A 26835-nucleotide genomic window follows, 5' to 3' on the forward strand; every position below is an offset into this window, starting at 1 on the left:
CTGTATGTGCACCCTCATGTTTGCTTTGCTGCCTGTAATGTTTTTTCAAAGGGACATGTGGAAACAGGACTTGGGAGAAGGAAGACCACCGTGACCTTACAAGTGGGGGCTGTGAGTACAAGTCAAGGGAGGAGGCTGTTTGTGTACAGGGGGGGGGGGCTGACATATATACAGATGAGGGGGGCAGCTGAGTGCATACAGGTATGATCAGTGAAGGGGGGGGGGGTGCCAGATATAGGAAAGATCATATCATCTGTCCTGTCCTGTATACAGCTATATACACCCATCTTCCTTCCTGTATTCCTCCATCATCACTCACTGCAGATATACATCATCTGTCCTATATATAGAGCTGTATATACCCACCTTCCTTCCTCTATATACCAATACCATCCACTCCTTTTTATACACATACTGTACACCCTCTGTATTGTACAATTGATCAGCACAGTGAGGCTGCATATCATGGGCAAATGCTTGCGCTTTATGGGATAATGACTAAGCCCCTCCCCCCTACATGACATTGTCAAAGAAGCGGAGCATAGGTGATCGTAAAATGATGCCCCCCCCTGGAAAAAGTTCAGCGGACGCCCATGTTTGGGATGTGAATGTCTGATGTAAAAATCCATAACACTTCTCATCTTCTTGCTCTATAAAATATCTAGCTACATTTGTGGGTGTTTTGTATAAAGTCAGTTCTGTTCCTTTGTAAATGAGCTTGGGGATAAAATACTGCCCATTGTTGGTGCCCTTCTTGCCAAGAAGCACACCCCTTTTGACAAAGTTTCTATCTACATGCAAAATTGGCAGATACCTGTGCACATTCTGTTTGATGGCATTAAACTTCGGACTGTAATGAGTAGAGAATGTCACTGGTTGAGTGTTTCCTCAACTATGTCTCGTATTTGTCTGACTCTGAGACAACTTGATACAACATACAGACAAACCAAAATACACATGTAGCTGAACAGTTTGGAGAGCGACATGGGCCTAATATAGACACTTTCAGAGTTCAGATCATAGAAAAAGTGGATTGTCTAAATAGGGAAGGAGACTGCGTTTTCTTGCTTAGTCAACAAGAAGTGTTTAGTATTGGACACTTTTATTCCACAAAGAATGAATTATAAATGGGATGTGACATATTATTACAAAAACATGCTTTCCTGTATGCCTGTTTTATTTTTCATATGCAATAAGTAGTATGGTTTCTTTAACCACTTAAGACCCAGACCATTACGCAGTGATTCGGCACTGCGTCGCTTTAACTGACAATTGCGCGGTCGTGCAATTTGGCTCCCAAACAAAATTGGTGTCCTTTTTTTCCTACAAATAGAGCTTTCTTTTGGTGGTATTTGATCACCTCTGCGGTTTTTATTTTTTGTGCTATAAGCAAAAATAGAGTGACAATTTTGAAAAAAAAAACTATATTTTTTACTTTTTGCTATAATAAATACCCCCAAAAAAGATCTAAAAAAACATTTTTTTTCTCAGTTTAGGCCGATACGTATTCTTCTACCTATTTTTGGTAAAAAATATCGCAATAAGCGTTTATCGATTGGTTTGAGCAAAATTTATAGTGTTTAAAAAATAGGGGATAGTTTTATGGCATTTTTATTAATATTTTTTTTTACTACTAATGGCGGCGATCAGCGATTTTTTTTTTTCGTGACCGCGACATTATGGCGGACACATCGGACAATTTTGACACATTTTCGGGACCATTGTAATTTTCACAGCAAAAAGTGTTATAAAAATGCATTGTTTACTGTGAAAATTACAATTTCAGTTTGGGAGTTAACCACTAGGGGGCGCTGAAGGGGTTTAGTGTGACCTCATATGTGTTTCTTTACTGTAGGGGGCGGGGCTGGACTTGTGATGTCATTGATCGTGTTTCCATATATCAGGGAACAGACGATCAATGACAGTGCCACTGTGAAGATCGGGGAAGGTGTGACCGTGTGTACAAGGCATACGTTTACTTAATTATTTAATAGACTATTGAATTGTTCATTGTATTTAATCTTTCCTCCTTCCGACCTTCCTCATTTCTATGACTAAGCCCGTAACGATGCAACATGTTATAGAGATTTCACTGAATAAAAAATGTACTGAGCTGAGTGACCTCATTGGTTTGTGGCTTCTGCTTTTCTGTCAGTGCATCTTCTCAGAACAAAGACAAGCCCCTTAGTCCAACACCCAATAGGCTTTCCAGTGGCAGAGGTTTAATGTGGTTACTGTATGACACTCACTGACAGAAAAATAACTATTTATGGGCCAGTGTTCTTACCTTCATCTTTGTATATTTGTATAGAGAACGGGAAGTTATCAGCTTATAACATTTCTAGCAAGACTATCAGGTACTTTTTGCAGATGGTGAACTAATTTAAACAAAAAAAAACTTTCAATGGTGGATACAGCAGAGCAAATAAAGAAATTTCATTAATAGAGGATGAATTCACTTTAATACATTATTGTGTCACCTACTTGTCTTATTCATTCATCATCATTAAATTCCTCAGCAATTATGCCTATTCCAATTGACATGTTTTTATTTTTTACTAAAACCAAAAGAAAGGATCACGGATCAAAATATCCAGCATGCTGAAAACATTTTTGAAAGACTCCTTACCAGAAAGTTGGAGCAATGGGGGTATGTGCTAACCACCAAACTTTTCTTTATGAATCACAGCAAAGATGGCAAGCTACTTCTGCAGCAACTGTGTATTCAGTTCCATTGTTTGAGTTTTTTTTAGATATAATTTTAACAGCTTTCACAGCCATTTTAACAGCCATTTACCACTTAAGGACCGCCGCACGCGGATATACGCGGATATACGTCGGCAGAATGGCACGGTTGGGCACAAGGGCGTATATATACAGTACAGACCAAAAGTTTGGACACACCTTCTCATTCAAAGAGTTTTCTTTATTTTCATGACTATGAAAATTGTAGATTCACACTGAAGGCATCAAAACTATGAATTAACACATGTGGAATTATACATAACAAATAAGTGTGAAACAACTGAAAATATATTTCATATTCTAGGTTCTTCAAAGTAGCCACCTTTTGCAGCAGACACATCTCTAGAACTGTTAAGAGGAGACTGTGTGAATCAGGCCTTCATGGTAGAATATCTGCTAGGAAACCACTGCTAAAGAAAGGCAACAAACAGAAGAGACTTGTTTGGGCTAAAGAACACAAGGAATGGACATTAGACCAGTGGAAATCTGTGCTTTGGTCTGATGAGTCCAAACTTGAGATCTTTGGTTCCAACCCCCGTGTCTTTGTGTGACACAGAAAAGGTGAACGGATGGACTCTACATACCTGGTTCCCACCGTGAAGCATGGAGGAGGAGGTGTGATGGTGTGGGGTGCTTTGCTGGTGACACTGTTGGGGTTTTATTCAAAATTGAAGGCATACTGAACCAGCATGGCTACCACAGCATCTTGCAGCAGCATGCTATTCTATCCGGTTTGCGTTTAGTTGGACCATCATTTATTTTTCAACAGGACAATGACCCCAAACACACCTCCAGGCTGTGTAAGGGCTATTTGACCAAGAAGGAGAGTGATGGGGTGCTGCGCCAGGTGACTACCTCTTGAAGCTCATCAAGAGAATGCCAAGAGTGGGCAAAGCAGTAATCAAAGCAAAAGGTGGCTACTTTGAAGAACCTAGAATATTAAATATATTTTCAATTGTTACACACTTTTTTGTTATGTATAATTCCACATGTGTTAATTCATAGTTTTGATGCCTTCAGTGTGAATCTACAATTTTCATAGTCATGAAAATAAAGAAAACTCTTTGAATGAGAAGGTGTGTCCAAACTTTTGGTCTGTACTGTACGTCCCTTTAAGAGCCGGCGCGTGCACGCGACCCGGTCCGAAGCTCCGTGACCGCGCCCGCAGGACCCGATTGCCGCCAATGTCCCGTGATCGGTCATAGGAGCTGAAGAAGGGGAAGAGGTGTGTGTAAACACACCTTCCCCGTTCTTCGCTGTGGCACTTTCATTGATCGTCTGTTCCCTGATATAGGGAATGACGATCACTGACGTCAAATGTCCAGCCCCGCACCTACAGTTAGAAACACACATGAGGTCACACTTAACCCCTACAGCGCCCCCTAGTGGTTAACTCCTTCACTGCATTGTCATTTTCACAGTAACAGTGCATTTTTATAGCACTTTTCGCTATGAAAATGACAATGATCCCAAAAATGTGTCAAAATTGTCCGAAGTGTCTGCCATAATGTTGCAGTCACGAAAAAATCGCTGATCGCCGCCATTAGTACTAAAAAAAAAAATGATTAATAAAAATGCCATAAAACTATCCCCTATTTTGTAAACACTATAAATTTTGCGCAAACCAATCGATAAACGCTTATTGTGATTTATTTTTTTTACCAAAAATATGTAACAGAATATGTATCGGCCTAAACTGAGGAAAAATAATATTTTTTTATATTTTTGGGGGGGATATTTATTATAGCAAAAAGTAAAAAATATAGATTTTTTTTTCAAAATTGTCGCTCTATTTTTGTTTATAGCACAAAAAATAAAAACCGCAGAGGTGATTAAATACCACCAAAAGAAAACTCTATTTGTAGGAAAAAAAGGACGCCAATTTTGTTTGGGAGCCAAGTCGCACGACCGCGCAATTGTCAGTTAAAGCGACGCAGTACCGAATCGCAAAAAGGGGCAAGGTCCTTAACCTGCATAATGGTCCAGGTCTATTTATTTGCGTCAACGTGTATACACACCTGAAAGCATAACTGCAGAGCTCCAGCCCCCCCCCCCCTCCAAAAATGAACAGTTAGCGGCTACAAATATTGTAGCTGCTGGCTTTTAATATTGGGAAAAGAAAAAAAAAGAAACTGACTTTTAATATTAGGACAGTTACCTGTCCAGGGATCCCGCAATGTCAGCACCCCAGCCGATTTTCTGATCGGCTCCCGGGTTCTCCCACCACCATTTGTGATAAGGCCTTTGGTCAAAAACAGGTACCCCTCCCCCGAAAGGTGTCAAATGTGGACCGGAGGGGGGGGGGGGGAAGTAAACAAGTGGAGCTTCCACTTTTGAGTGGAGCTTTGCTTTAAGCCTAGTAAACACGGGCTGAATGTCGGGCGACATTGGCCAGTTCAAAAAAACTCTCCGACATTCGGCCGTGTGTATGGCAGCCTGTCCGACAGAAGCCGACCATTCGGCTGGCTTCTGTCGGACGAGCATGTTGGAAAACCAGAAGCCGCTCAACTCACGATCAGCGCTCTTAGCCAATTCTGAGAGCACTGACCAGAGTGTTCTGGTGGGGGCGCCTGTCCCCCTGTTAGAAGATAATAGAACAGCCGGGTGTACTAACATTGGATTGGATTGGTCTTTTTTCATTTATTGAACATCTGAAGGATGCTTGAATATAAAGGGATTAGCCTCTCTGGGGAAAGGGGAGGTATAGTCAGGAAGAGTAGTGTATTGTGAGCTCCTTGATTGTCAATGAATAACAATAATGCCGCGTACACATGATCATTTTTCGGCATGTAAAAAACAACGTTTTAAAAAAATTTCATTTAAAATGATCGTGTGTGGGCTTCACATCATTTTTCGGGTTCTGAAAAATGACAAAAAAAAAATTCGAACATGCTGCATTTTTTAATGACGTTTTAAACAATGTCGTTTTTCGGGTTGTAAAAAATGATCGTGTGTGGGCTAAAATGACGTTAAAAACCCACGCATGCTCAGAAGCAAGTTATGAGACTGGAGCGCTCGTTCTGGTAAAACTACCGTTTGTAATGGAGTAAGCACATTCATCACGCTGTAACAGACAGAAAATCGCGAATCGTCTTTTACTAACACGAAAATCAGGTAAAGCAGCCCAAAGGGTGGCGTCATCCGAATGGAACTTCCCCTTTATAGTGCCGCCGTATGTGCTGTACGTCACTGCGCTTTGCTAGAGCATTTTTTTTTAACGATGTGTGGGCAACGTCGTTTAAATGATGAAGTTGGAAAAACTTCGTTTTTTCTAGAGGCTGAAAAATGTTGTTTTTTACTTGCCGAAAAATGATTGTGTGTACGCGGCATAAGTGTTACACCATTTTGTATGCATGGTTAAAATGAAAAAATGTGATACTGCTTTAAATATACTGCTGTCACAAACTTTCCAGTTAAAATAACTTGCTTAATATTTAATAGCATAGCTTGCCAGTGGAGGATGTATTTGAAATATATGGAAACAAGACTTCAACAACACACCTGCATAGTTCTGCCAAGGTACATTTTATAACTGTTAAACTAAGCTGAATTCTATTGTGAATGTATTATGAATATACATAGTGTTTTTGAATTACTGGCAATGTTTCAGTTGACAGTTTTCAGGTTCTTCTCTTTAGCTTATTCAAGTCTATGACTAGTACCGGTACTTCTTTTATGTTTTGTGATAAATGTCCTGTGTATACATTAACTCCAGAAGAAGATTCTACCCTTTTTTTTAAAACCAATTAAACCAATTAAATTATGCAATACTTAATACTTAAAATAAATCACTGTAGAATTTTAAATTACCATATTTTTATTTAAATCATTTGCTCAAACTCAGTTTAATAGTTTTCTCTAACACGTCTGAAGGAGCCAACTCTGGCATTGACAGACCCCCAGTCAGTGTATCTCCTGTATTCTCCTGGTCTCAGGTAGTACTGGCGACCTCTGTAGTTGGGCAGCTCATAGAAGATCCAATGGCCATCCAAGATGTTGCAAGAGTAGATGTCATGATAATTGAAACGCTCATGGACAGATGGACAGTCATCCAAAAATTCCATGCTCTCGCCTCTGAAGTCTTCCCTTTCATAGATCCTTATTCTGTAGGAACCACGTTGCTAGAATATAAAAGAATCATATAGTTTATATTTAAAGTCATTTTTCAAAAACTGAGGATATTTACTTTCACTAAAACAAAATATTTATGTAGCATTTGTGGAGAAAAAACCCAATAACTTTGAATTACTGTTATCTGCTTGGTGAGAAGATTTTTTTTTTAAGACTTGTGTACTGTGTTGTAATTTTGTTGGGCCAATGAAGCCCTTGTTTTACAGTGTTTATGTGTCTTTTGTTCAAGTCAAAACTTCTTTTTAGGGCTTTCTTGTTAAAGAACATTCGTAGTTTGATGTTAAATACCGGTTACAGGCTCTAGTTGAACAGTACAGATTTAATCATCAGGTTATGTCTGCTTCTATTAACTCCAGAGTCATTTTGGAGGAGATAATGTTAGCATTTTTGAAGATCAGCAGATTCATCAATTTGGGGTCATTATGAATGAAAAGTACATATGAAGACACTGCAGTGATTTTAAGCAAAAGTTAGTTGTATATTGCTGACCAGCATTTGGGAAATACTAACGTAGGACGCTAGTGATAATTTTTTTAATGGAACTCCACTAAATTATAAATTGAATTGGAAAATGCCATACAATGCACAAAAATGCAAGATGAAGACATTTTTCCAGTGTACCTAAATGCCAGGGTATAGGGGGAAATGGATAATTTAAAAAACTATATTTGATCTTATGTCCATGTATTTTTTTTCCCGCTGTGCAAGATGCATGAGAACACGTAATGAACAAGGGCTTTTCTGACTTTGTTTTACACTTAGTTTCCACTTCCTGTCTACTTCCACACACACTATTGTGGCACTGTAAGTAGGTTTTAACTGAATGTTAAAAACAACCATTTGACGAATGGGGAAGGGCTACTAACATTTGTTATAGGGCTCAATAACAAAATTATTGAGCTCATTCATGTCTCTCTAAACTTCATCCTTAGGGAAATTCTGCAAGTATTAAGAATACTAATTGCATTTATAGCAATTGTATAGATATTTCTGAAATGTGTATACATTATGTAAACCTAAATTCTATTCTAAATGCATAAATAAATAAATCACTGCACAACTCAACAACTCTGTGCCCCCTGTGAAATTGGAAGTCATAATATATGCACTCCACTAGCGAGGGCCTTTAAGAAACTACAAAGAACATATTCAACTTTTTGGTCTATTTGGTAGGTAGATTTATCTGATAATCAGGAGACACACCTGAGGGATAATGCGGCAAGATCTGATGGAGTCATTGAATCCCAACCATTGCTGGAAGTCAGGATACTCTCCCCTCCTCAGGAAATACTGGTGTCCGGTGTAGTTGGGATGCTCATACAGCATCCAGTTTCCATTTTCCACACGGATGGAGTTGCAGCGATTGAAGTAAGAGTGGAGGTCAGAACAGTCGGCGCTGCACTCATAAGAGCGGCCCTGGAAGTTCCTGTCCTCGTAGAAGATGATCTAAAATTTGTAAACAAAAACATTGATCAAAAAAGAGCTCTATTTTTTGATTGCTACATTGGAATATATCATAGCACTATAATTTCCAGCAAATTTTACATTTTGTTTTTGTATTTAATAGATTGATCATTCTAATTAACACATCTGTTTATTAGTTATTGTGCTATTTAGGTAAACAGATTGTCTGTCTGACTTTTTAGATCTCTGTTGTCAGGTATTAGGATAACTGGATTGTACAACTAAATTCCATAATGGTTCTTGGATTCATCTTTTTTGCTATGCAGTAAGGAATATTGTTAGTAAATCCTTATCTGCATTGAACCTCCTGTAGTATAAGCTGGAGCCCTGGTGCAAAATTTAAACTAACACACATTCTGTGGGAAATTAATGTGCAGTAGGCTCAATTCACTAAGCTACAATGAATATTACTTGCCAATGTAGAGCTGTACTGGATACACACCACTCCAAGACACTTCACTGAGATCCCAACATTGCTGTATAAACCCGGGTGCCAGCCAGATAGCATGCGAGGAAGAAAGAGAGTGGTGGCGCCATCTGGGGATAAAAACAGATGCTTTATTTCACATTCATAAAAAGTACAACATCACCACACCACATGGGGTCATGTTGTACTTTTTATGGACGCAAAATAAATCTGTTTTTAATCCCGGATGGTGCTGCCACTCTATTTCTTTCTCTCATTACTTGCCAATGACCTGACTTGCTATTGACAAAAACTTTCAGCAATAATGGCTAATGAGACCCAAAAGCAACATTTACTTTGGTTAAAACGACTGCTCTAATACAGCTGAGGAAACACTAAATTGCATTCTTGTCAGTGCATTGCCTAATACCTGAGGTTTAAGCCTTTAAATAACATATATGTTATCGTTTTGAACCCGTTCCATATGTGAAGACATTTTACATTCTGGTTAGTGCAGAGGCTCTGACTTCAAGAGATTGTTCAGGTGGTGGTGCCAATCAGAGGATGTACCTGAATAGTCTCTTGTTGTCAGTCCTCCAGGATTCTTTTGCAGAACACCATTATGTGCCTTATCATTGTTTGCATGGTTGGTCACTGGCTCAATATCATATTCCGGTTATTACAGAAAACATTTTTTTTTTTCATTTTTCTTTACTAATATGTAGGGGCAATGTTGATACTGTGGGTTTGTCTGTTACTCTAGATCAAAATTAAGGCATCTGTGACGCTGTCAGTGAAATATATAAACCATGACCTATTTTAAGTATATGGCTTTATGCTAGAACTGTTTCAAATTTAATTAAAAAAAACCCATTAAATCTGCAGAAACTCTCACATATTCATTAGCTGTCATTTAAATCATAAATTAGTAAATCTGAGACAAAGCAAGGTGAAATATATTACCTTTCCCATTTTGGCTGTTTTGCTGTCAGAGAACGCTTTGACTGAACACTGTTTTGACAGTAGCTTTGGGATTCCTTATATACTTCTGTGTATGAACAGGGCAGTTATACAGCAAGCTAGTTGTATCCATCACATAAAGTAGTTTACTCAGCAAAAGAGACCTACACAGGCTGTCACGCTTTATTGGAGAATTTTCTTTCTGTAGTCAATGCTTAGGCAAAATTCCGCTTTGTAGCATTCCGAAAACAAAGAGACTATGTCAGGCGTCATATATGGGGTCAGCAGATTTAATAGGGTATTTTGTGAATAGCCATTGGTAGCGGTGCTAGCTGGTTCGAGCAATCTGAAGCAAGGTACCAGTCGAAATTTTAAAAAACATTTTAGTATTTGTCTGTAATACAGAACATCAGGCCTAAAACAATGTAAAAAAAAATACAGACCGATTGAGCACTGTATATGATCATAAATATATTTACTTAGAAAGAACAAATACTTATTTTATTATTAGTTACAAAAAAATAAAACTTAAAATTTGCTCAAATTAAATTACAGCTGATTTTAATCCCGTCACTAAAATCTCACAGAACGAACTATGTCATGTTAAAGGTGATTTATATATATTTTTTTAAATCTGTAGCTTTTATAATACCTGGTGATCCCACCATTAGGGTCCTTGTTCAAGCATTTTAGGCAATACAGTGGTTGATTTATTAATACTGGAGTGTGGTTTCTGTGCAAAGCTGCACCAGATTTTGCAATCAGTTTCCAGTTTTGTTTTTGTCAAAGCTTAATTGAACAAGCTGAAGTTAAAGCTGATTGGCTACCATGCACAGCTGCCCCAGGTTTTGCACGCTCCAGTTTTGGTAAATTAGCCACATAGTGACAACAGTCTGTCCGTCTCCCAAATGTCTTGTCTCTGTGTCACTCTATGACTCTGCCACTAGATTGAGTGGGTGTGAACAAGAAGTGCCTGCGAAGAAGCTGGAGGAGATCAGTAGCACTAAGGCCCCGTACACACGGTCGGTTTGGTCCGATGAGAATGAAGCGAAGTTCATTTTCATCGGAACAAATCGACCGTGTGTATAGGCTATCGGTCTGTTTTCCTTCAGTCCAAAATTTTAAAACATGCTTAAAAACCGAACCGATGGACCGCTGCCCCATCGGACCAAACCGATGGTTAGTACAGAAAAGCATCGGTTCAAAACCCGCGCATGCTCAGAATCAAGTCGACGCATGCTTGGAAGCATTGAACTTCGTTTTTTTCAGCACGTCGTGTGTTTTACGTCACCACATTCTGACCCGATCGGATTTTGAACTGATGGTGTGTACACACATCAGGCCGTCAGGCCACTTCAGCGGTGAACCGATGAAAAGGGTCCGTCGGACCATTCTCACCGGTTTTGTCCGACCGTGTGTACGGGGCCTAAGATGTAAAAAGAAAAGGATGGAAAAAACTGAAATTATTTTCTAAAAGAACAAAAAGGAAACAGTTTATGATACACATTGCTTAAGCAAACTAAATGTCACCCAGGTAGGGTTTAGAAAGATCTACTTCATTTTGTTTAGTTATTTTTTAATGCTATTACATGCACAAAACTGGACAAAATGTGTAAACCAAATAATAATAATGGAATGACAATTTTTAATTGCTCCGGTTAATTTTCAATAATTTAGCATTACTGTTTGTGTATCATACAGGGACTACATGTGTCAATTGTCATATCAAGGAAAAAGTTAATCAAACAAAATACAAAACAAAAGTACAAATATATGTTTTTAGTGTTTAATTCCAACCTTTCTAGCCAGTATGATACAACACTGAATTCTAGTAATCTGCCAAGTCATAAAGGACACTGAAGATTAGGAGACCTACACCTTTTCGAGGGGTAGATCTGAAGTGAGGGGAAGCTATGCTGATTTTATCATCCAATAATGTGCAAGCTAAAGTGCTGTTTTTTTATTTTCCTTGCATGTCCCCCTCAGATCTACAGCGACTGCACTTCCAAGTGCAAATTCAGGTGCACTTTGCAATTGCCTTTCGTAAATAACCCCCATTGTCTTTTATGATTTGAGAAACACAATGAAGACTGAGTGTATCCTGTCTTAAATAAAATTACGTGAGATTTAAAAACAAATCTGACATAGAATGATTTTTTTTCTGTTAAATACTAGTACATGTAAATTATCGTTTGAATAACTAGGCTAATTGCTTTTTAGATGAACTTCTTGGCTTCTGGTACTCTAGCTTATATGTCACGTACTACCCATTTTTTGAGCAGTACATTATAATTACAAATGTAATATAGAATCTAATGTAATAGTAATATAGAATGTAATAGAATAATTGTAACAATGATGCTTTGCTCTTTTGAAGGGCTGAGCTACACTACTGATGTTTAGTCATAATATTCAATATAGAAAAAAAAAATACTAATTTTCTCAGGAGAGAAGATATAAATATAAAAATTAAATCAACAGTCTTGTCCTTACATTTGTATGCGTTTGATTACAAATTGAGCCTTTGCGGTATAGAAGTTGGAGTATTTTTTAAAAAATGATCTGCAATAGACATTCTAAGCTGCTCATAAACCAGTTCGATTTTCATAAACCAGTTAGATCTGATATACCAGATCAGCAAAAGGACAGTCTATTCAGCTTATATGAAGTCAAGTAGTCAGCCATGCAAGTTTACAAATTTTGAATTTCTATCTAGCCACATTTACTTTAACATTAACAATTTATTATACTTCTTATGTGTTATGGAGCGTTTTTCATTTTAGCCATTATAGTCCTATATGGTGTGTATATAATAACATGACCAACACTAATTTGTTAAAAAAACTGTTTATTTTCAGGGTCACTGGATTCAGCCCTTTAACCTGTCACTACATCCATTTGCCATGCTGACAGCACCTCAAGCTGCAAGACATGCTTTAAAGCACTGTATGTATGGGAGCAAATTTGGGTTATTTTACCAGTTACAAGGAGTGACATAAACATTAAACACACACATCAATTTCCCAGCACAATGCCTCATGCAAGAGATTTGTTTATAAATGTCCCCTCTTTGAGAGCCACTAGCTAAAGCTTTGTGTGGCTGATGGCCCTCAGTCATTGCTTTCACTCACAGTTCAGGTCCTCCATTGATGATCAGGAACCAGTAAGGCCTCATACACACGTCCGAGGAACTCGACGGGCAAAACACATTGTTTTGCTCGTCGAGTTCCTTGTGAAGCCACCGAGGTCCTCGGCGAGCCGAAATTTCCCATTGAACAACGAGGAAACAGAGAACATGTTCTCTATTTCCTCGCCGAGATCCTCGTCGGCTTCCTCGGCCAAAAGTGTACACCCGCCCGGGTTTCTCGGCAGAATTCAGCTCCAATCGAGTTTCTGGCTGAATTCTGCCGAGAAACTCGGTCGTGTGTACTTAGAGTGGTTCCTGATAATGTGATCATTATTCCAAATATGAAAAGGAGATCACGTGCAGACTAGAGGCTTCACTGAGAAAATAAGAGCCTTAGGGCCTGTGTCGATTAGGCTTTTGTTCGCTTAAAGGGGGTTTTGGCACTCCCATGTATAATGAGTCTATAGAAATGTGAAATTGCTTGAAGTAGGTCAAACGCAGGTAGGAAGATGGTCAACTGCAAATTGAATGAACCTATCAATGAATGCTAAATTAACACAGTGGATGTCTAAATGATCAACTTCAAACTGATTTCATTTACACAAGCCCAAGGCCCTGAAACTATGGATTAACACTACCACATTCAGGCTGCAGTGTTATCTGTGTGCTATCTGTATAATTCTGTTAGTGTCAGATACAACTGATAGTGTGTTAGGTCATGATTGCCCACGTTATCTTTATATGCTTTTAATCTTTTTAATAACCAGAACAGTAATATAATTAAAGCTCATTCAAGTTAAGGGCCATACACATGGGCCAAATATGAAAGCAGTATTGGCTGGTTCAATAGTACGGAAGCTGGTCTGACAGAAGAGGCATGACCAAAAAAGGCATCCAATCAGCACTCTCAGCTGGGGGTGCTCACTGGTGTGTTCTGGAGGAGGACACCACTAGAACACAATAGCCCAGTGGGGGAGATCACTGTACTAACATTGGATAGTTAGTACATGATATCCTCCTGATCTCTTTAGCGAACGAAAGGAAAATAAACTAATAGTGTGTTACTAGGCTTTAGATAAAATAATATGTATTAAGGCAGTTACTTGCCAATAACTTGTCAGTACCTAAATGTGTCTTGTCATCAGCCTCCTGATGTTCTTAGACTGCAGGTGCTATCTGCATTCAGGGCCAGGTAGAGTTTGGCTGCTCTACCATTGTACAATTAGCTGGCTGGGGCTGTGTTGTTGGCTAAGCTGTGTTGCTGCTGCAGTGAAGGTCAGTGGCCTGGGTGTACTGTTTAGTAGGGATGTTGGAATCGAAAAACCTACTGAACAGAGTTTCAAATTCTTTGGAAGATGAAACAGTACAACTGTGTATTCAATTGGTTGTTTTGTTTGGAGCTGATTTTCTCTTTCTCTGATATCTTGACCACTGTGCAAAATGAAACACTGATAGAAAGCAGGCCTTGTTTTTTTTTTACCAAATACAAGCATGATAAAATACCTTTTTTTTTTTTGTTTGCATAGTGATCGTTTTTCTTATATTGCGTTACAAAGACTAATTACTACAGTTCTTTCATTTCCCATAACAAATATACTTGTATAATACCTTATATAGTATTTTATGTACATTTTATCTATTTTATGTACAGTCTGTGGCCTCTTTCATAGATATATATGCTTGTTAATGCATATACCAATAGAAGAAAATATTGGATATGCAACTCAATACATACAACATGCAGATATATTCAAGAGGTCCATCTGCTTATGCATCATCTATGCAACTTATTATTGTTGGTGTTAGGCATGTTGGTTACAACATATTGGAAACTGATGACTGCATGGGATTTTCAAGCACTATAGTCTCTAGGGTTCACAGAGAATGAAAAAAAAGGAAAAAATCCCGGAAGTGGTAGTTCTTTGGGCGAATGCAGCTTGGTATTGACAGGGGTCAAAGGACATTAAGCAAGCTTGTTCAAGCTAAAAATAGGTCCACAACTGCACACATAACCTCTTTTTACTTCAATGACATGCAGAAGGGAGCATAAGGCCCCGTACACACGACCAGTTTCCTCGGCAGAATTCAGCTTCCGACCGAGTTTCTGGCTGAATTCTGCTGAGAAACCCGGCCGTGTGTACACTTTCGGCCGAGGAAGCCGACGAGGAGCTCGGCGAGGAAATAGAGAACATGTTCTCTATTTCCTCGTTGTTCTATGGGAGCTCTCGGCCCGCCGAGGTCCTCGGCGGCTTCAGGGCTGAACTGGCCGAGGAACTCGATGTGTTTGGCACGTCGAGTTCCTCGGCCGTGTGTACGGGGCCTAAGATCGCCAAAATGAGAAAACTGAAGAACAGAAAAATGTTGGCTGATCTGATGAATCTCAGTTACAGACATACAGACAGTAGGATCCTTCACTGTGATATGGGATATAGGATTACAGCATGAATCTGTGACTGATAAATCTGCATAAATCATCTTTTTGCTATCATTAGATTGGAAGGAAATCCTTGAGCAACAATTTCAGCACCTTATTGAATCCATGAAAAATACAGGCTGTTCTGAAGTCAGAAGAGGCCATACCTAGTACTAGAATGGTGTACATAATAAAGTGTCCTCAAAGTGTATACAATTTTATTTTATTTAGTAGGAAAGTCTACATTTTAAAATGCAATTCACAGTTGGTTGCCCTTTTGAATCGCCAAATGCAAATTGTTTTTCTCTAAGGGAACCTCCAAACCTATACCTGAGAGTTTCTGTATGTATAGTAGTGGGACCTTATAGTTTCATTTTAAAAATACACACTTAACTCCGAGGCATATATGTGAACTAGCCTCGTAAAACATAAAAGGATTTCTATGTGAAATTCAAGTACGTGCAGTTAGAGTGTGTTACTGCAGGAAAGCAAGCAAGTATGAATAGGCCCTAGATCAAAATCCTGTTTTCTCTTTCAGGTACCAGATTTTGTAAGTACCTGGGTAGAAACGAAAATGATGTGACTGAAGATCAAAACTCAGATGTTCTAGCTATGAATCATCATGAACCTGTGAGTATTGGGCAGCTATTGTAATGGCTTTATTCATTTAGGAAAAAATACTGCGCATACTCTAGAAATTAGTGGAGTGAAAGCTGCAACTAAAAAATGTTATACAACATAAACAACAATATACAAAAAGGAAGTTGCGCTAATAGTGATAAGAAAATAGATGCGCTGAAAACAGTGCAAACCATAAAAATCAATAAATTGACATCAATAAACGTGCTGTGAACCAATTAAATAATGAATGTATTGACACAGTTGTAGATGAACCACAATCAATGAAATAGTCCAACATAGGCAAGTGTTCACATTCAATGATCTCCCAGTGAAGAATCAATCCACAAACGGTCCTGGAAAGAGTGATGACAGAAGCACCTCCACCACGATCACACACTGACTCTTACCAGAAATGTATGATCTCTAAATTATAGGAGATCAAAGACAGCATAGGCCAATGATATCCTTTGGATAGTATCGCCAACCGAAGATGTTCTCACTGGTAAGTTGCCTCAAACAGTGCCCCAATAGAAGATATATGAAGAGAGAACTCGCATAGCATAAAATCTTCGGGTGTTTATTATAAAATATAAAGATGTACACTTACATCAATGATGAAAACATGAAGCATATAAAATAGCAAGCCGGCCGGCTTCTCAAACGTGCAGCCCGTATCTTCCGGGTCTGGTCACTTGACGCGGTGATGTCAGAACGTCGCCTCCCAACGTTTCGTCTCCATGGGGACGTGATCACGGGATACAGGCGGCGTTCTGAATCACCGCATTTATACACAGAATGGATTGGTGCAGCCTCGATGTGAGTCTTAAAAGGCCGCAACCACACCATCTTAACTATTGGAAAAAAGTAGGTATCTGGAGAGAATATCAACCAGATGTCCTACATAAACAAAAAGCAAAAAAGTATGGATATTAAAAGGGCAAAAAATAGGCGAATCACCCCGCACATCCATCCCTTATTGTAAAAAGGTAAAAATTTAAAAAAAGTAAGTAACATAAACTTTTATGTAAATACTTATTAAAAGACATGAAAGTTAATTGTAAAAAATTAATTAAGCAAATTCGACTGTAAATCGAACTATCAATATATCATGTCTCTACGAGACTGAAACCCTCAATATAAGTCATTGGATGGGTATCAAGGACACCATAAACTGATCATAAAAAAATAATAATAGTCGGTCTAACAGCTGAATAGGACTCACATCCAGTTCACAAGTTATAACTCAATATTCAGTGATCACATTTCTCTCCTATGTCAGGGGGTAACACAGGAATGTTTTCATCAATTCCCCCTTAATCGGGTTTTCCTGTGTTACCCCCTGACATAGGAGAGAATTGTGATTACTGAATATTGAGTTATAACTTGTGAACTGGTTCATCCACAACTGTGTCATTACATTCAGTGCCGGCCCAAGACATTGTGCTGCCTGGGACCAAGAATGAAATGCTGCCCCCCCCCCCCAGAAAAAAATCACGCCAACCAAAAGGCCCCCACATTCATTATTTTATATCATGATAACTAAAGGGGACCCATCATGGCTCTATACATGTATAAAGGAGTATAAAGAGGACCTGTCATTTCTCTATACATGTATATAGAGGACCTGTCATTACTCTTTACATGTAAAGGAATATCAAGAGGACCTGTCATGGCTCTATAAATGTATATATGACTATAAAGAGGACCTGTCATGGCTCTATAAATGTATATAGGACTATAAAGAGTACTTGATATGGCTCTATACATGTATAAAGGAGTATAACGAGGGCCTGTCATGGCTCTATAGATGTATAAAGAGAACCTGTTATGGCTCTATACATGTATAAAGAAGTATAAAGAGGACCTGTCATGGCTCTATACATGTATATAGAAGTATAAAGAGGACCTGTCATGGCTCTATACATGTATATAGGAGTATAAAGAGGACCTGTCATGGCTCTATACATGTATAAAGGAGTATAACAAGGGCCTGTCATGGCTCTATAGATGTATAAAGAGGGCCTGTCATGGCTCTGTACATGCATATAGGCGTATAAAAGGACCTGCCATGGGCTCTATACATGTATCCAGGAGTATAAAGGGACCTGTGAATTGCCAGCGGCCACAATGTCTTTTGTGCAAACTAATCAATGTACGCTAATTGTGTTGTTTTTTTTACCAAAAATATGTAGAAGAATACATATTGGCCTAAACTGAAGAAAATAGTTTATTTTTCTAAATTTTGGGGATATTTATTATAGAAAAAAGTTAAAAAATATATATATTTATAGCACAAAAAATAAAAACCGCAGAGATGATCAAATATCACCAAAAGAAAGCTCTATTTGTGAGGAAAAAAGGACATCAATTTTATTTGGGTAGCGGAGCTAGCAGAACGGGCTGGCGGGCATCAGTATGCTGCCCCCCTAAAAGTGCTGCCTGGTACCCATGGTACCACCCGGTCCCATCATAGGGCGGCCCTGATTACATTCATTATTTAATTGATTCACTGCACATTTTATTTTAGATTTTTATGGTTTGCACTGTTTTCAGCACATCTTTTTTCTTATCACTATTAGCGTGACTTCCTTTTTGTATACTTTATTCATATATATATATATATATATATATATATATATATATATATATATATATATATATATATATATATATATATATATATATATATATATATATATATATATATATATATATAAATATATATATATATAAAAGAAAAAACAATCTCATTGTATTGAAAGACAATGTATTACAGAAGTAATTTAGAACAAATATGCTGTTTATTTACTATGGTGTGCCCTCCAGTTATTATACTTGAACAGCCTTGTAATGACATGTATATTGCATTTTCAGATATATTTAAAATTAAAGATATTTTAGCAAAAATATTAAAAATAAAAAAATGTCTTCGAAGTGTGCCATAACTTGTAGAGCAGCAAATATTAATCGGCAATTCCTGCCATCAAAATAACCTCTCATGTTAGGGTAGGAGATTTTGGGGTTGATTTACTAAAGGCAAATAAGCTGTTTAGTTTTCAAAGAAAATTTCTCTTAGCGTACTGAATGAGGTGATGCTTTGCTTTCTTCAATCGTCTAATCACGTGCAAACAAAATGTTTTTTTTTTATGTTCCTTGCACAAAACCGGGTAATCTCACCACATTCACTAATGCCTCATACACACCATCGGTTTTCCCGGCGAGAACTGCCATGACAGCTTTTGGCCGGGAAAACCGGTCGTGTGTATGCTCCATAGCAGTTTTCCCGACAGGAAAACCACCGGGAATCCCTGCGGGAAAAATGAGAATTGCCTTGTACACACAATCGGTTTTCCCGGCGGTAAAAAGTCAGCCAGGAAAACCGAGGGGAAAACCGAGAACCTGCCCGGTAGCTTTTTCCCCCTACACACGGCCGGGTTTCCCGGCAGGAAAACTGCCATGAGAGCTTTGGTCGGAAAACCCGGCCGTGTGTATGCTCCACCGCAGGCTTCCCCGTAGGTAAACTGCTGGCTTAAAAAACGCCGGGAATCCCAGCGGGAAAAAAGAGAACATATTCTCATTTCTCCCACTGGGATTCTTGACGGTTTTCCTGTTGGGAAAACTGCGATGGAGCATACACACGGCCGGTTTTCCCTCCCAAAAGCTATCATGGCAGCTTTCCCGACGGAAAAAACGGTTGTGTGTACGAGGCAAACATGTTCTCTTTTTTACCGCTGGGATTCCCAGTGTTTTTTAAGCCAGCAGTTTATCTATGCGGAAAACCTGCGATGGAGCATACACACGGCTGGGTGTGTAGGGGGAAAAAGCTACTGAGCAGGTTCTCGGTTTTTCCGGCGGACTTTTTACCACCGGGAAAACCGATCCTGTGTACAAGGCATTTGCTAAGGAAAATTGGTAAGTCAGCCCCTTCTTCTCTACATTATACTGCTTGTGGTCTTTGCAAGAGAAAAATATATTATAGACATATAGAGAACAGTTGGATGTGCAAGCATGATCTGCCTATAGGCACCTATGTCTTTCAGTGCAGTCCAACAACACAAAATGTTGGCTCATTAGTGGTAAGATAATTGTGATTGATATTTACCAACAAGCGCTAGTCAATGCAATCTGCAGATACTTCATTAATGTTGGATCATCACCAATCTTGCCATTTTCAGTTGAAATAGGTGACTAGTATTTATGTATAGCTTCAGGACTGGACCGGGAAAAAAATTTGGCCCTATTTTAATTTTGCAAACACGCACAAATACAGTATATAAACTATACGCAAGTGCACAAAAAAGTGAAAACATTCCACTGTAAGCATAAACGGCTTTTTTTTTAAAACTCTTTATTTCGAGAAAAAGATGCATTCCACTATTACAGACACCTTCAGAATGACATGATTTGAATGAATGACTTACATCAGGGTCAGAGAGCCCCTCCTTATATCTGGATCCCAGGGAGCCTCCCCCTTACATCAGGGTCCCGAGAGAGCCTCCTTCTTACACCAGGGACCCCAGAGAGCCTCCCTGTTACATCAGGCTCCCCAGAGAGCATCCCCTTACATCAGAGTCCCCAGAGAGCCTCCCACTTGCATCAGGGTCCCCAAAGAGCCCCTCCTTATATCAGGGTCCCCAGAGAGCTTCCCCGTTACATCAGGGTCCCCAGAGCCTCAGTCTTGCAACCAGGTCCCCAGAGAGCCCCCCTTACATAAGAGTTCTTAGAGAGCCTCAGTATTGCATCAGGGACCCCAGACAGCCTACCACATTACATCAGGGTCCCTAGAGAGCTTGCCCCTTACATCAGGGTCCCCAGCGAGCCCCCCCTTATATCAGGGTCCATAGAGAGCCTCCCCTTACATCAGAGAGCCTCCCCCTTACATCAGGCCCCTCAGCAAACCCCCCCACTTACATCAGGGTCTCCAGAGAGCCCCCTTACATCAGAGTCCCCAGAGAGCCCCTTCCTTGCTTCAGGGTTCCCAGAGAGCCCCCACTTACTTCAGGGTCCCCAGAGAGCCCCCCTTTATATAATGGTCCTCAGAGAGCCTCCCACTTACATCAGGGTGCCCAGAGAGCCCCTCCTTACATCAGCATCCCCAGAGAGCCCCCCTTACATCAGAGACCCCAGAGAGCCTCATGGTCCTCAGAGAGCCCCCCACTTACATCAGGGTCCCCAGAGAGCCCCCCTATACATCAGGGTCTTCAGAGAGCCTCCTCTTACATCAGGCTCCCAAGAGAGCCCCCCCTACATCAGAGTCCCCAGAGAGCCTCCCCTTTACATCAGGGTAGCCTGAGAGCCTCCCCCCTTACATTAGGGTCCCCAGAGAGCCTCCCCTTACATCAGGGTCCCCAGAGATCCCCCCACTTACATCATGGACCCTAGAGAGCCGCACACTTACATCATGGCCCCCAGAGAGCCCCCCCATTTATATCAGGGTCCCCAGAGAGCCCCTTCTTACCTCAGAGTCCCCAGAGAGCTGCTCCCTACATCAGGGTGACCAGAGAGAGGGCGGGCAGTGAGAGATGATGTAATCTCTCTGCTGCCTGCGGCTGCACAGTAAGGGCGGAACAGCAGTGATGCAGGGTGGGTGGAGAGTGATGATGTGATCTCTCTGCTCTCTCGCCCGCCCAGCTGTCCCGTGCTGCCTTGCCGCCCTCCGGCTCTCCCGTGCTGCAGGGGGGCCACAGCCTGGTAGTGGGCTGCGGCCCTGTGGTTGGGGACCCTTGGGACTTGGGGCTATGGGCCCCAGGTTTTGGGCTATAGCCCTAAAAGCCACCTCCTTGGACCGTTTTCATTGGACATGTTCGGCCTAAGATAGCGTTTCTCAACCGGTCTGCTGCAAAGAGGCCTAAAGCCCTGTACACACGATCAGATATCTGATGGAATCTAATCCGATGGATTTTTTCATCGGATATCCGATGAAGCTGACTTTCATCAGTCTTGCCTACACACCATCGGTTAAAAATCTGATCGCGTCCAACGCAGTGACGTAAAACACTACAACGTGCTGAGAAAAGAGGCAGCAGAATGCCGGAGGTGATATAGATGAAGGAATTTAATAGGTATTTACTCGTTTTTTTAACAGAATCATTACACTATTCTGTCTGTCTACCTTGCAGATATTCATTTTAGGCAAAAAAAATGTTTCCTTTACAACTCCTTTAAGGTGGCAGTGATTGACTCACCACCCGTAAATGGCGAAAGTCACATTCACTACTTTGTAGATATACCCCTCGGATAAGCTATAAAGAAGGAATATTTACAGAAAATAGATGTAAGAAAACAAAACAATAAGCAACATAAATGGGATTAAAAGTGAAATAGTACTTAACAAAGTAGATCAATATAGGAACTTGGCAAAGTATATCCAATTTGAGGTATCAAAGTCACTGTCTCATATTCCTTCATAGTTTCGATGGAGATGAGAGCTATGGAGCTGCAGATGCAGCCATACTTTCTGGTCCATTGAACAGGAGTTTACAGAAATAACAACCAATCAAAGGGCCTGCTGCAGGGCGTGGAGATGTTTTATGATGTTCCTTAATGTCATCTCTTCGAATTATATCTATGTTTTCAGATGACAATGTTTTGCCATGCAACAACCAATATATTAGTAAAAAGAATAATATTATGATTCAAAAGAGACCAAATATGGTATGCAAATCAATGCATAGTTTGCTTGGGAGATCCTTCTTCACCAGAGATGTATGATTTCCATTCTCACCACTCAGTTTGGGGTAACTATAGAAAATGGCTATAGAAAATGATCCAAAACATACCTAAAACCTACCATGAACTACTTCATTAAATTAAAAAAATTATTTAGGAATATTTTAAAGCTATGCTGCCAACAAACTATTGTAAGTATTTTAGTGGGAATTCTATATAAACCTTTCTCAACCCTTTTAACACAAAGAAACCCTTTAAATACATTTCATGTCTCCCTGCTTTAATTTTTACATCTACAGTTCCAAGTACATTAGTGTGATCAATTAATTGTAAATAGAAGGACATTATAAAATAATAGCAATTTGACAACTATGACAGACCATTTTTAAAACCCCTCTTCTATATAAGACAAAACTAATACCAGTAATAATAATGAAGCTAACAATAATAATAGTATTTGGCCAGAAAAGAAACACAAGTAGTGGAAATTATAGTATCATGTCCTTGAGTGGAGAAATACCCCCTTACATTGGAGGTAGGTGAAAAAGTCACAAGTGAATGAATGGAGTTGTCCATAGTAAGTATTTTATATTAATTTTTGAAGCTTGTTAGGATAATACGTTTATTAATAGTTTGTGTGCTGTGACCCCATTATAATTTTGAATATATATCATTTTCCTACTCTTGCATTGTTACAGGGTTCAGAAAGACAAGAAACATCAATAGACTCTGAGACTGAAGAAGTCACAACAGCAGAAACTGAAAGTGAAATAAATCCATAAAGAAACTGAGAACATTTATCCCATGTTGGCTTATTGCATTTCTTAGTAAACACAGTGCTGTAATCCCTTTATTAATTTGGCCAAAAACTGACCTAACAGCTAGACAATAGAATACATTATACCTATGTTACATTGTTTTCTAGTCTCTAGTCTGCATCTATATGTATTCTCTGTCCCTAAATTTATGCCAGCAGTGTATTTTTCCTGCAGTCTTTAAAATGTTTAAGAATATCTTCCCTCATGTTTTGTGGCATCATCTTCCTTTCTTAGCTACTAAATACCTGCTATCTGCCTATGGCTTCCAGTTTTGCCTAGTCTTGGCCATGATTTTTTCTTTTTTATTGGCCTCCTGGTCCTTGGTCCTTGTTTTGCTCCATGCACCTTTTACTTATATTCAATCTCTTCCCCCCTATTTATATTTGTCTATCTTGGGCCCCTCTGCCCTAGATGTGTCTTGCTTTTTTCTCTTTGCCCTCCAGCATTTTGAAAATACCTGACTACCTTTTTCATTTACCTGCCAGAAACAAAATATTTAATATTTTTAATGAAAGAGTCGATTTTTCTCAGTCTGCTGATTCCTAATATTTGCTTCCTGCTTGCCACATATTCCCCAAAATACTGTATATTTTTCTGGTGTGTTGATGGCAGTTTTGAGTGTAAGGAAATGAACAGAAGTCAGGTACATACTATATATATATATTATATATATATATTCAATTTAACTTTTATATATATATATGTTAAATTGAATTTATGATATTATGGATTGTTTCCGAAGCCAATGGGGCTGCTGATAGGCACATTAGATTATCTCAGAAACAAGACACAAGAACCTATTGCACACCCCTGTATTAAAAAAAACTTTAGGGAACCTGTCAAAAGCATGTTTTGACATGCTGAAGAAGAAAATACACATACATATATTATAGACATGGAGGATCCATAAATAGTGAGGAAGTCTGGTTGGTTTTCTGAACTTTTGTCAGGATTAGTTGATATGACTATTGACATGCAAGTTGGGATTAGTTAAGTTCAAGTCTTGTAAACATCAGAGTGCTACTGGTATTGGTTCTGGCAGAGAAGCCTGCTGCTTATCTGTTGCAGATATGGGCCTATGGCTTTATTTCCTGGCCTCAGGATTTCTAAAAATTTATTTTATTTTGGTTTTCTTTTTTCAAGCCTTACATGTCTCCAAATGACCTTTATTGGCCTAGTAACCCCTGCTCTTAATTGCTCTTACCAGTAGGATTTTTGCCTTTTTGCTCTGAAAGGTGCATTAAAATATTTTAGCCAAATAAGGATTGATTGGAATTAACTACAGCTCTACCTTTTTTCAGTTTTATTTCCTTTACTGCTTGTGAGTTGGACCCTTTTTCATCTTTTATAAACCGTGATATTAAAATATAACTACGGTAATTAATCATTGCCGTATTTTTGACTGTATATTGTATGTCCTTATAGTTTCCTCAAATAATATTTGCACATTTGAACTCTTCTGATAAAAAAGACCATACAGTTTACTGTATCTATAGGGAGAGCATTCCATGTTCTTAATAAATTTGATTACACTACCAATATAAAGCTGTGCTTTATTTACATGCCTGTATACTATGTTCAATAAATGGGGGTTGGTTTTGACAGAAAGAGAGGGACATTTGCATGTTTAGGAGAGATTATGCATAGACATGTTGGGAAGACAAGCTATTTGCATTCTAAACTTCTTTTATTCATATATGTAGCGTGTTGCAGAATTCTTGTTATTTATAGAATGGATAATATAATGCACATATTTCAAATACAGAATCGACATTTGTTAGGGGACTCATATCTATAAATAAGAATATAAGCATAGTAGGTATATCATTAGTGCAGGTGAATGCTTTTTAACCCCCCTGATTAAGGGAACATACAGAATTTATATATCATGTATTTATATATTTATAGAAATGTAATCATTAAAGAAGTAGAAATAAAAGAATTAGTCCTCTGTAAATTTTAAGATCAATAAGAAATGTTGGTCTCCCCTTAAAGTGATTCTAAAGGCAGAAGGTTTTTGCCTTCATGCATTCTGTGCCCGATCTCGATCCAGCTCTGTGCCCAAGAGCAAGAGCTTTAAAGCAACCTATGTCTTTACTAAAGCTATAAATCTACCACTTAGGTGTCCGTTTTTGAAACTGTGAACATCTGTAATCCGGAGGATCGCCACTGATCACAATCCATAAACGGTTTATAAAACAGAGAACATGTTCTCCCTCCGATGATCTCCGCACACAGAGAACCTGCCATTGACTGACACAGGCAGTTTATGAAGCTGCGATCTCAGCACTTCACTGGCGATCTGTGTCAGAATTCACACTCCCCGATTCACCAGCTCAGAGGAGGAGCATCGGGGAGTCAAGAGAGAATCCAGGGGGAAGAAGGAAAATTATAAACTTAAAATTTTCCTATGGATAAAAAAACGATAGAAAAAAACAATCGTCTGTGTGGAACTCCATTGGTCAAAAATCCACGCATGCTCAGAATCAAGTCGACGCATGCTCGGAAGCATTGAACTTCATTTTTCTCAGCATGTCGTAGTGTTTTACGTCACCGCGTTGGACACGGTCGGATTTTTGACTGATGGTGTGTAGGCAAGACTGATGAAAGTCAGCTTCATCGGATATCCGATGAAAAAATCCATCGGATTAGATTGCATCAGATATCCGATCGTGTGTACAGGGCATCACATTGCCCCTCTGTCATATTTATGTGTATGTGTGTATATATATATATATATATATATATATATATATATATATATATATATATACAGGGTGGGCCATTTATATGGATACACCTTAATAAAATGGGAATGGTTGGTGATATTAAATTTCTGTTTTTTGGCACATTAGTATATGTGAGGGGGGAAACTTTTCAAGATGGGTGGTGACCATGGCGGCCATTTTGAAGTCGGCCATTTTGAATCCAACTTTTGTTTTTTCAATAGGAAGAGGTTCATGTGACACATCAAACTTATTGGGAATTTCACAAGAAAAACAATAGTGTGCTTAGTTTTAACTTAACTTTATTCTTTCATGAGTTATTTACAAGTTTCTGACCACTTATAAAATGTGTTCAATGTGCTCTCCAATGACATGCGGCGAGTGCTACGCTGTGGGCTCTTGCTGAATGAAGCTAGGACAGCCACTGATGTTTCTTCATTAGACCCCTTTCACACTGGATACGCCTATAGCAGAGCCTTAAAATCGGGGTAAAACACTGCTATTTTACCGCGATTTTAAGGCTCCGCTATAGGCGTATCCAGTGTGAAAGGGGTCTAATGAAGAAACATCAGTGGCTGTCCTAGCTTCATTCAGCAAGAGCCCACAGCGTAGCACTTGCCGCATGTCACTGGAGAGCACATTGAACACATTTTATAAGTGGTCAGAAACTTGTAAATAATTAATGAAAGAATAAAGTCTCATGTCATTCCAGTATTAGAGGCAGTTCTCCACTGTTTGAAGCATTTGTAGATCGC

General features: G+C 39.1%; 2 protein-coding genes across 2 annotated transcripts in view; one reads left to right on the top strand and one right to left on the bottom strand.

Moving 5' to 3' along the window:
• The window catches only part of C6H2orf80 (chromosome 6 C2orf80 homolog), a 55804-nt gene extending 32203 nt beyond the window's left edge, over window positions 1-23601 (top strand). Inside the window, exons 7-10 of the mRNA XM_040357325.1 lie at window positions 6187-6264; window positions 12565-12652; window positions 15785-15876; window positions 23235-23601. Coding sequence (XP_040213259.1) covers window positions 6187-6264; window positions 12565-12652; window positions 15785-15876; window positions 23235-23318 — 342 coding nt within the window. The 3' untranslated portion in view covers window positions 23319-23601. The remainder of the gene's footprint in view (window positions 1-6186; window positions 6265-12564; window positions 12653-15784; window positions 15877-23234) is intronic.
• LOC120943779 (gamma-crystallin 1-like) lies at window positions 6543-9818 on the bottom strand. The gene is made up of 3 exons (XM_040357326.1): window positions 9710-9818; window positions 8080-8322; window positions 6543-6866 (listed from the first exon to the last, which is right to left on the bottom strand). The coding sequence occupies exons 1-3, from the start codon at window positions 9716-9718 to the stop codon at window positions 6591-6593; spliced, it is 528 nt and encodes a 175-aa protein (XP_040213260.1). The 5' UTR covers window positions 9719-9818; the 3' UTR covers window positions 6543-6590.
• Window positions 23602-26835: the final 3234 nt, after the last annotated feature.

This window comes from Rana temporaria, chromosome 6 (assembly GCF_905171775.1).
Source record: "Rana temporaria chromosome 6, aRanTem1.1, whole genome shotgun sequence".
Classification (NCBI taxonomy): Eukaryota; Metazoa; Chordata; class Amphibia; order Anura; family Ranidae; genus Rana; species Rana temporaria.

Coding starts and splice junctions, on each gene's coding strand:
- LOC120943779 (XM_040357326.1), bottom strand. Junction 6,867..8,079: donor CTTGCCGCATTATCCCTCAG/GTGTGTCTCCTG, acceptor TTTATATTCTAG/CAACGTGGTTCCTACAGAAT.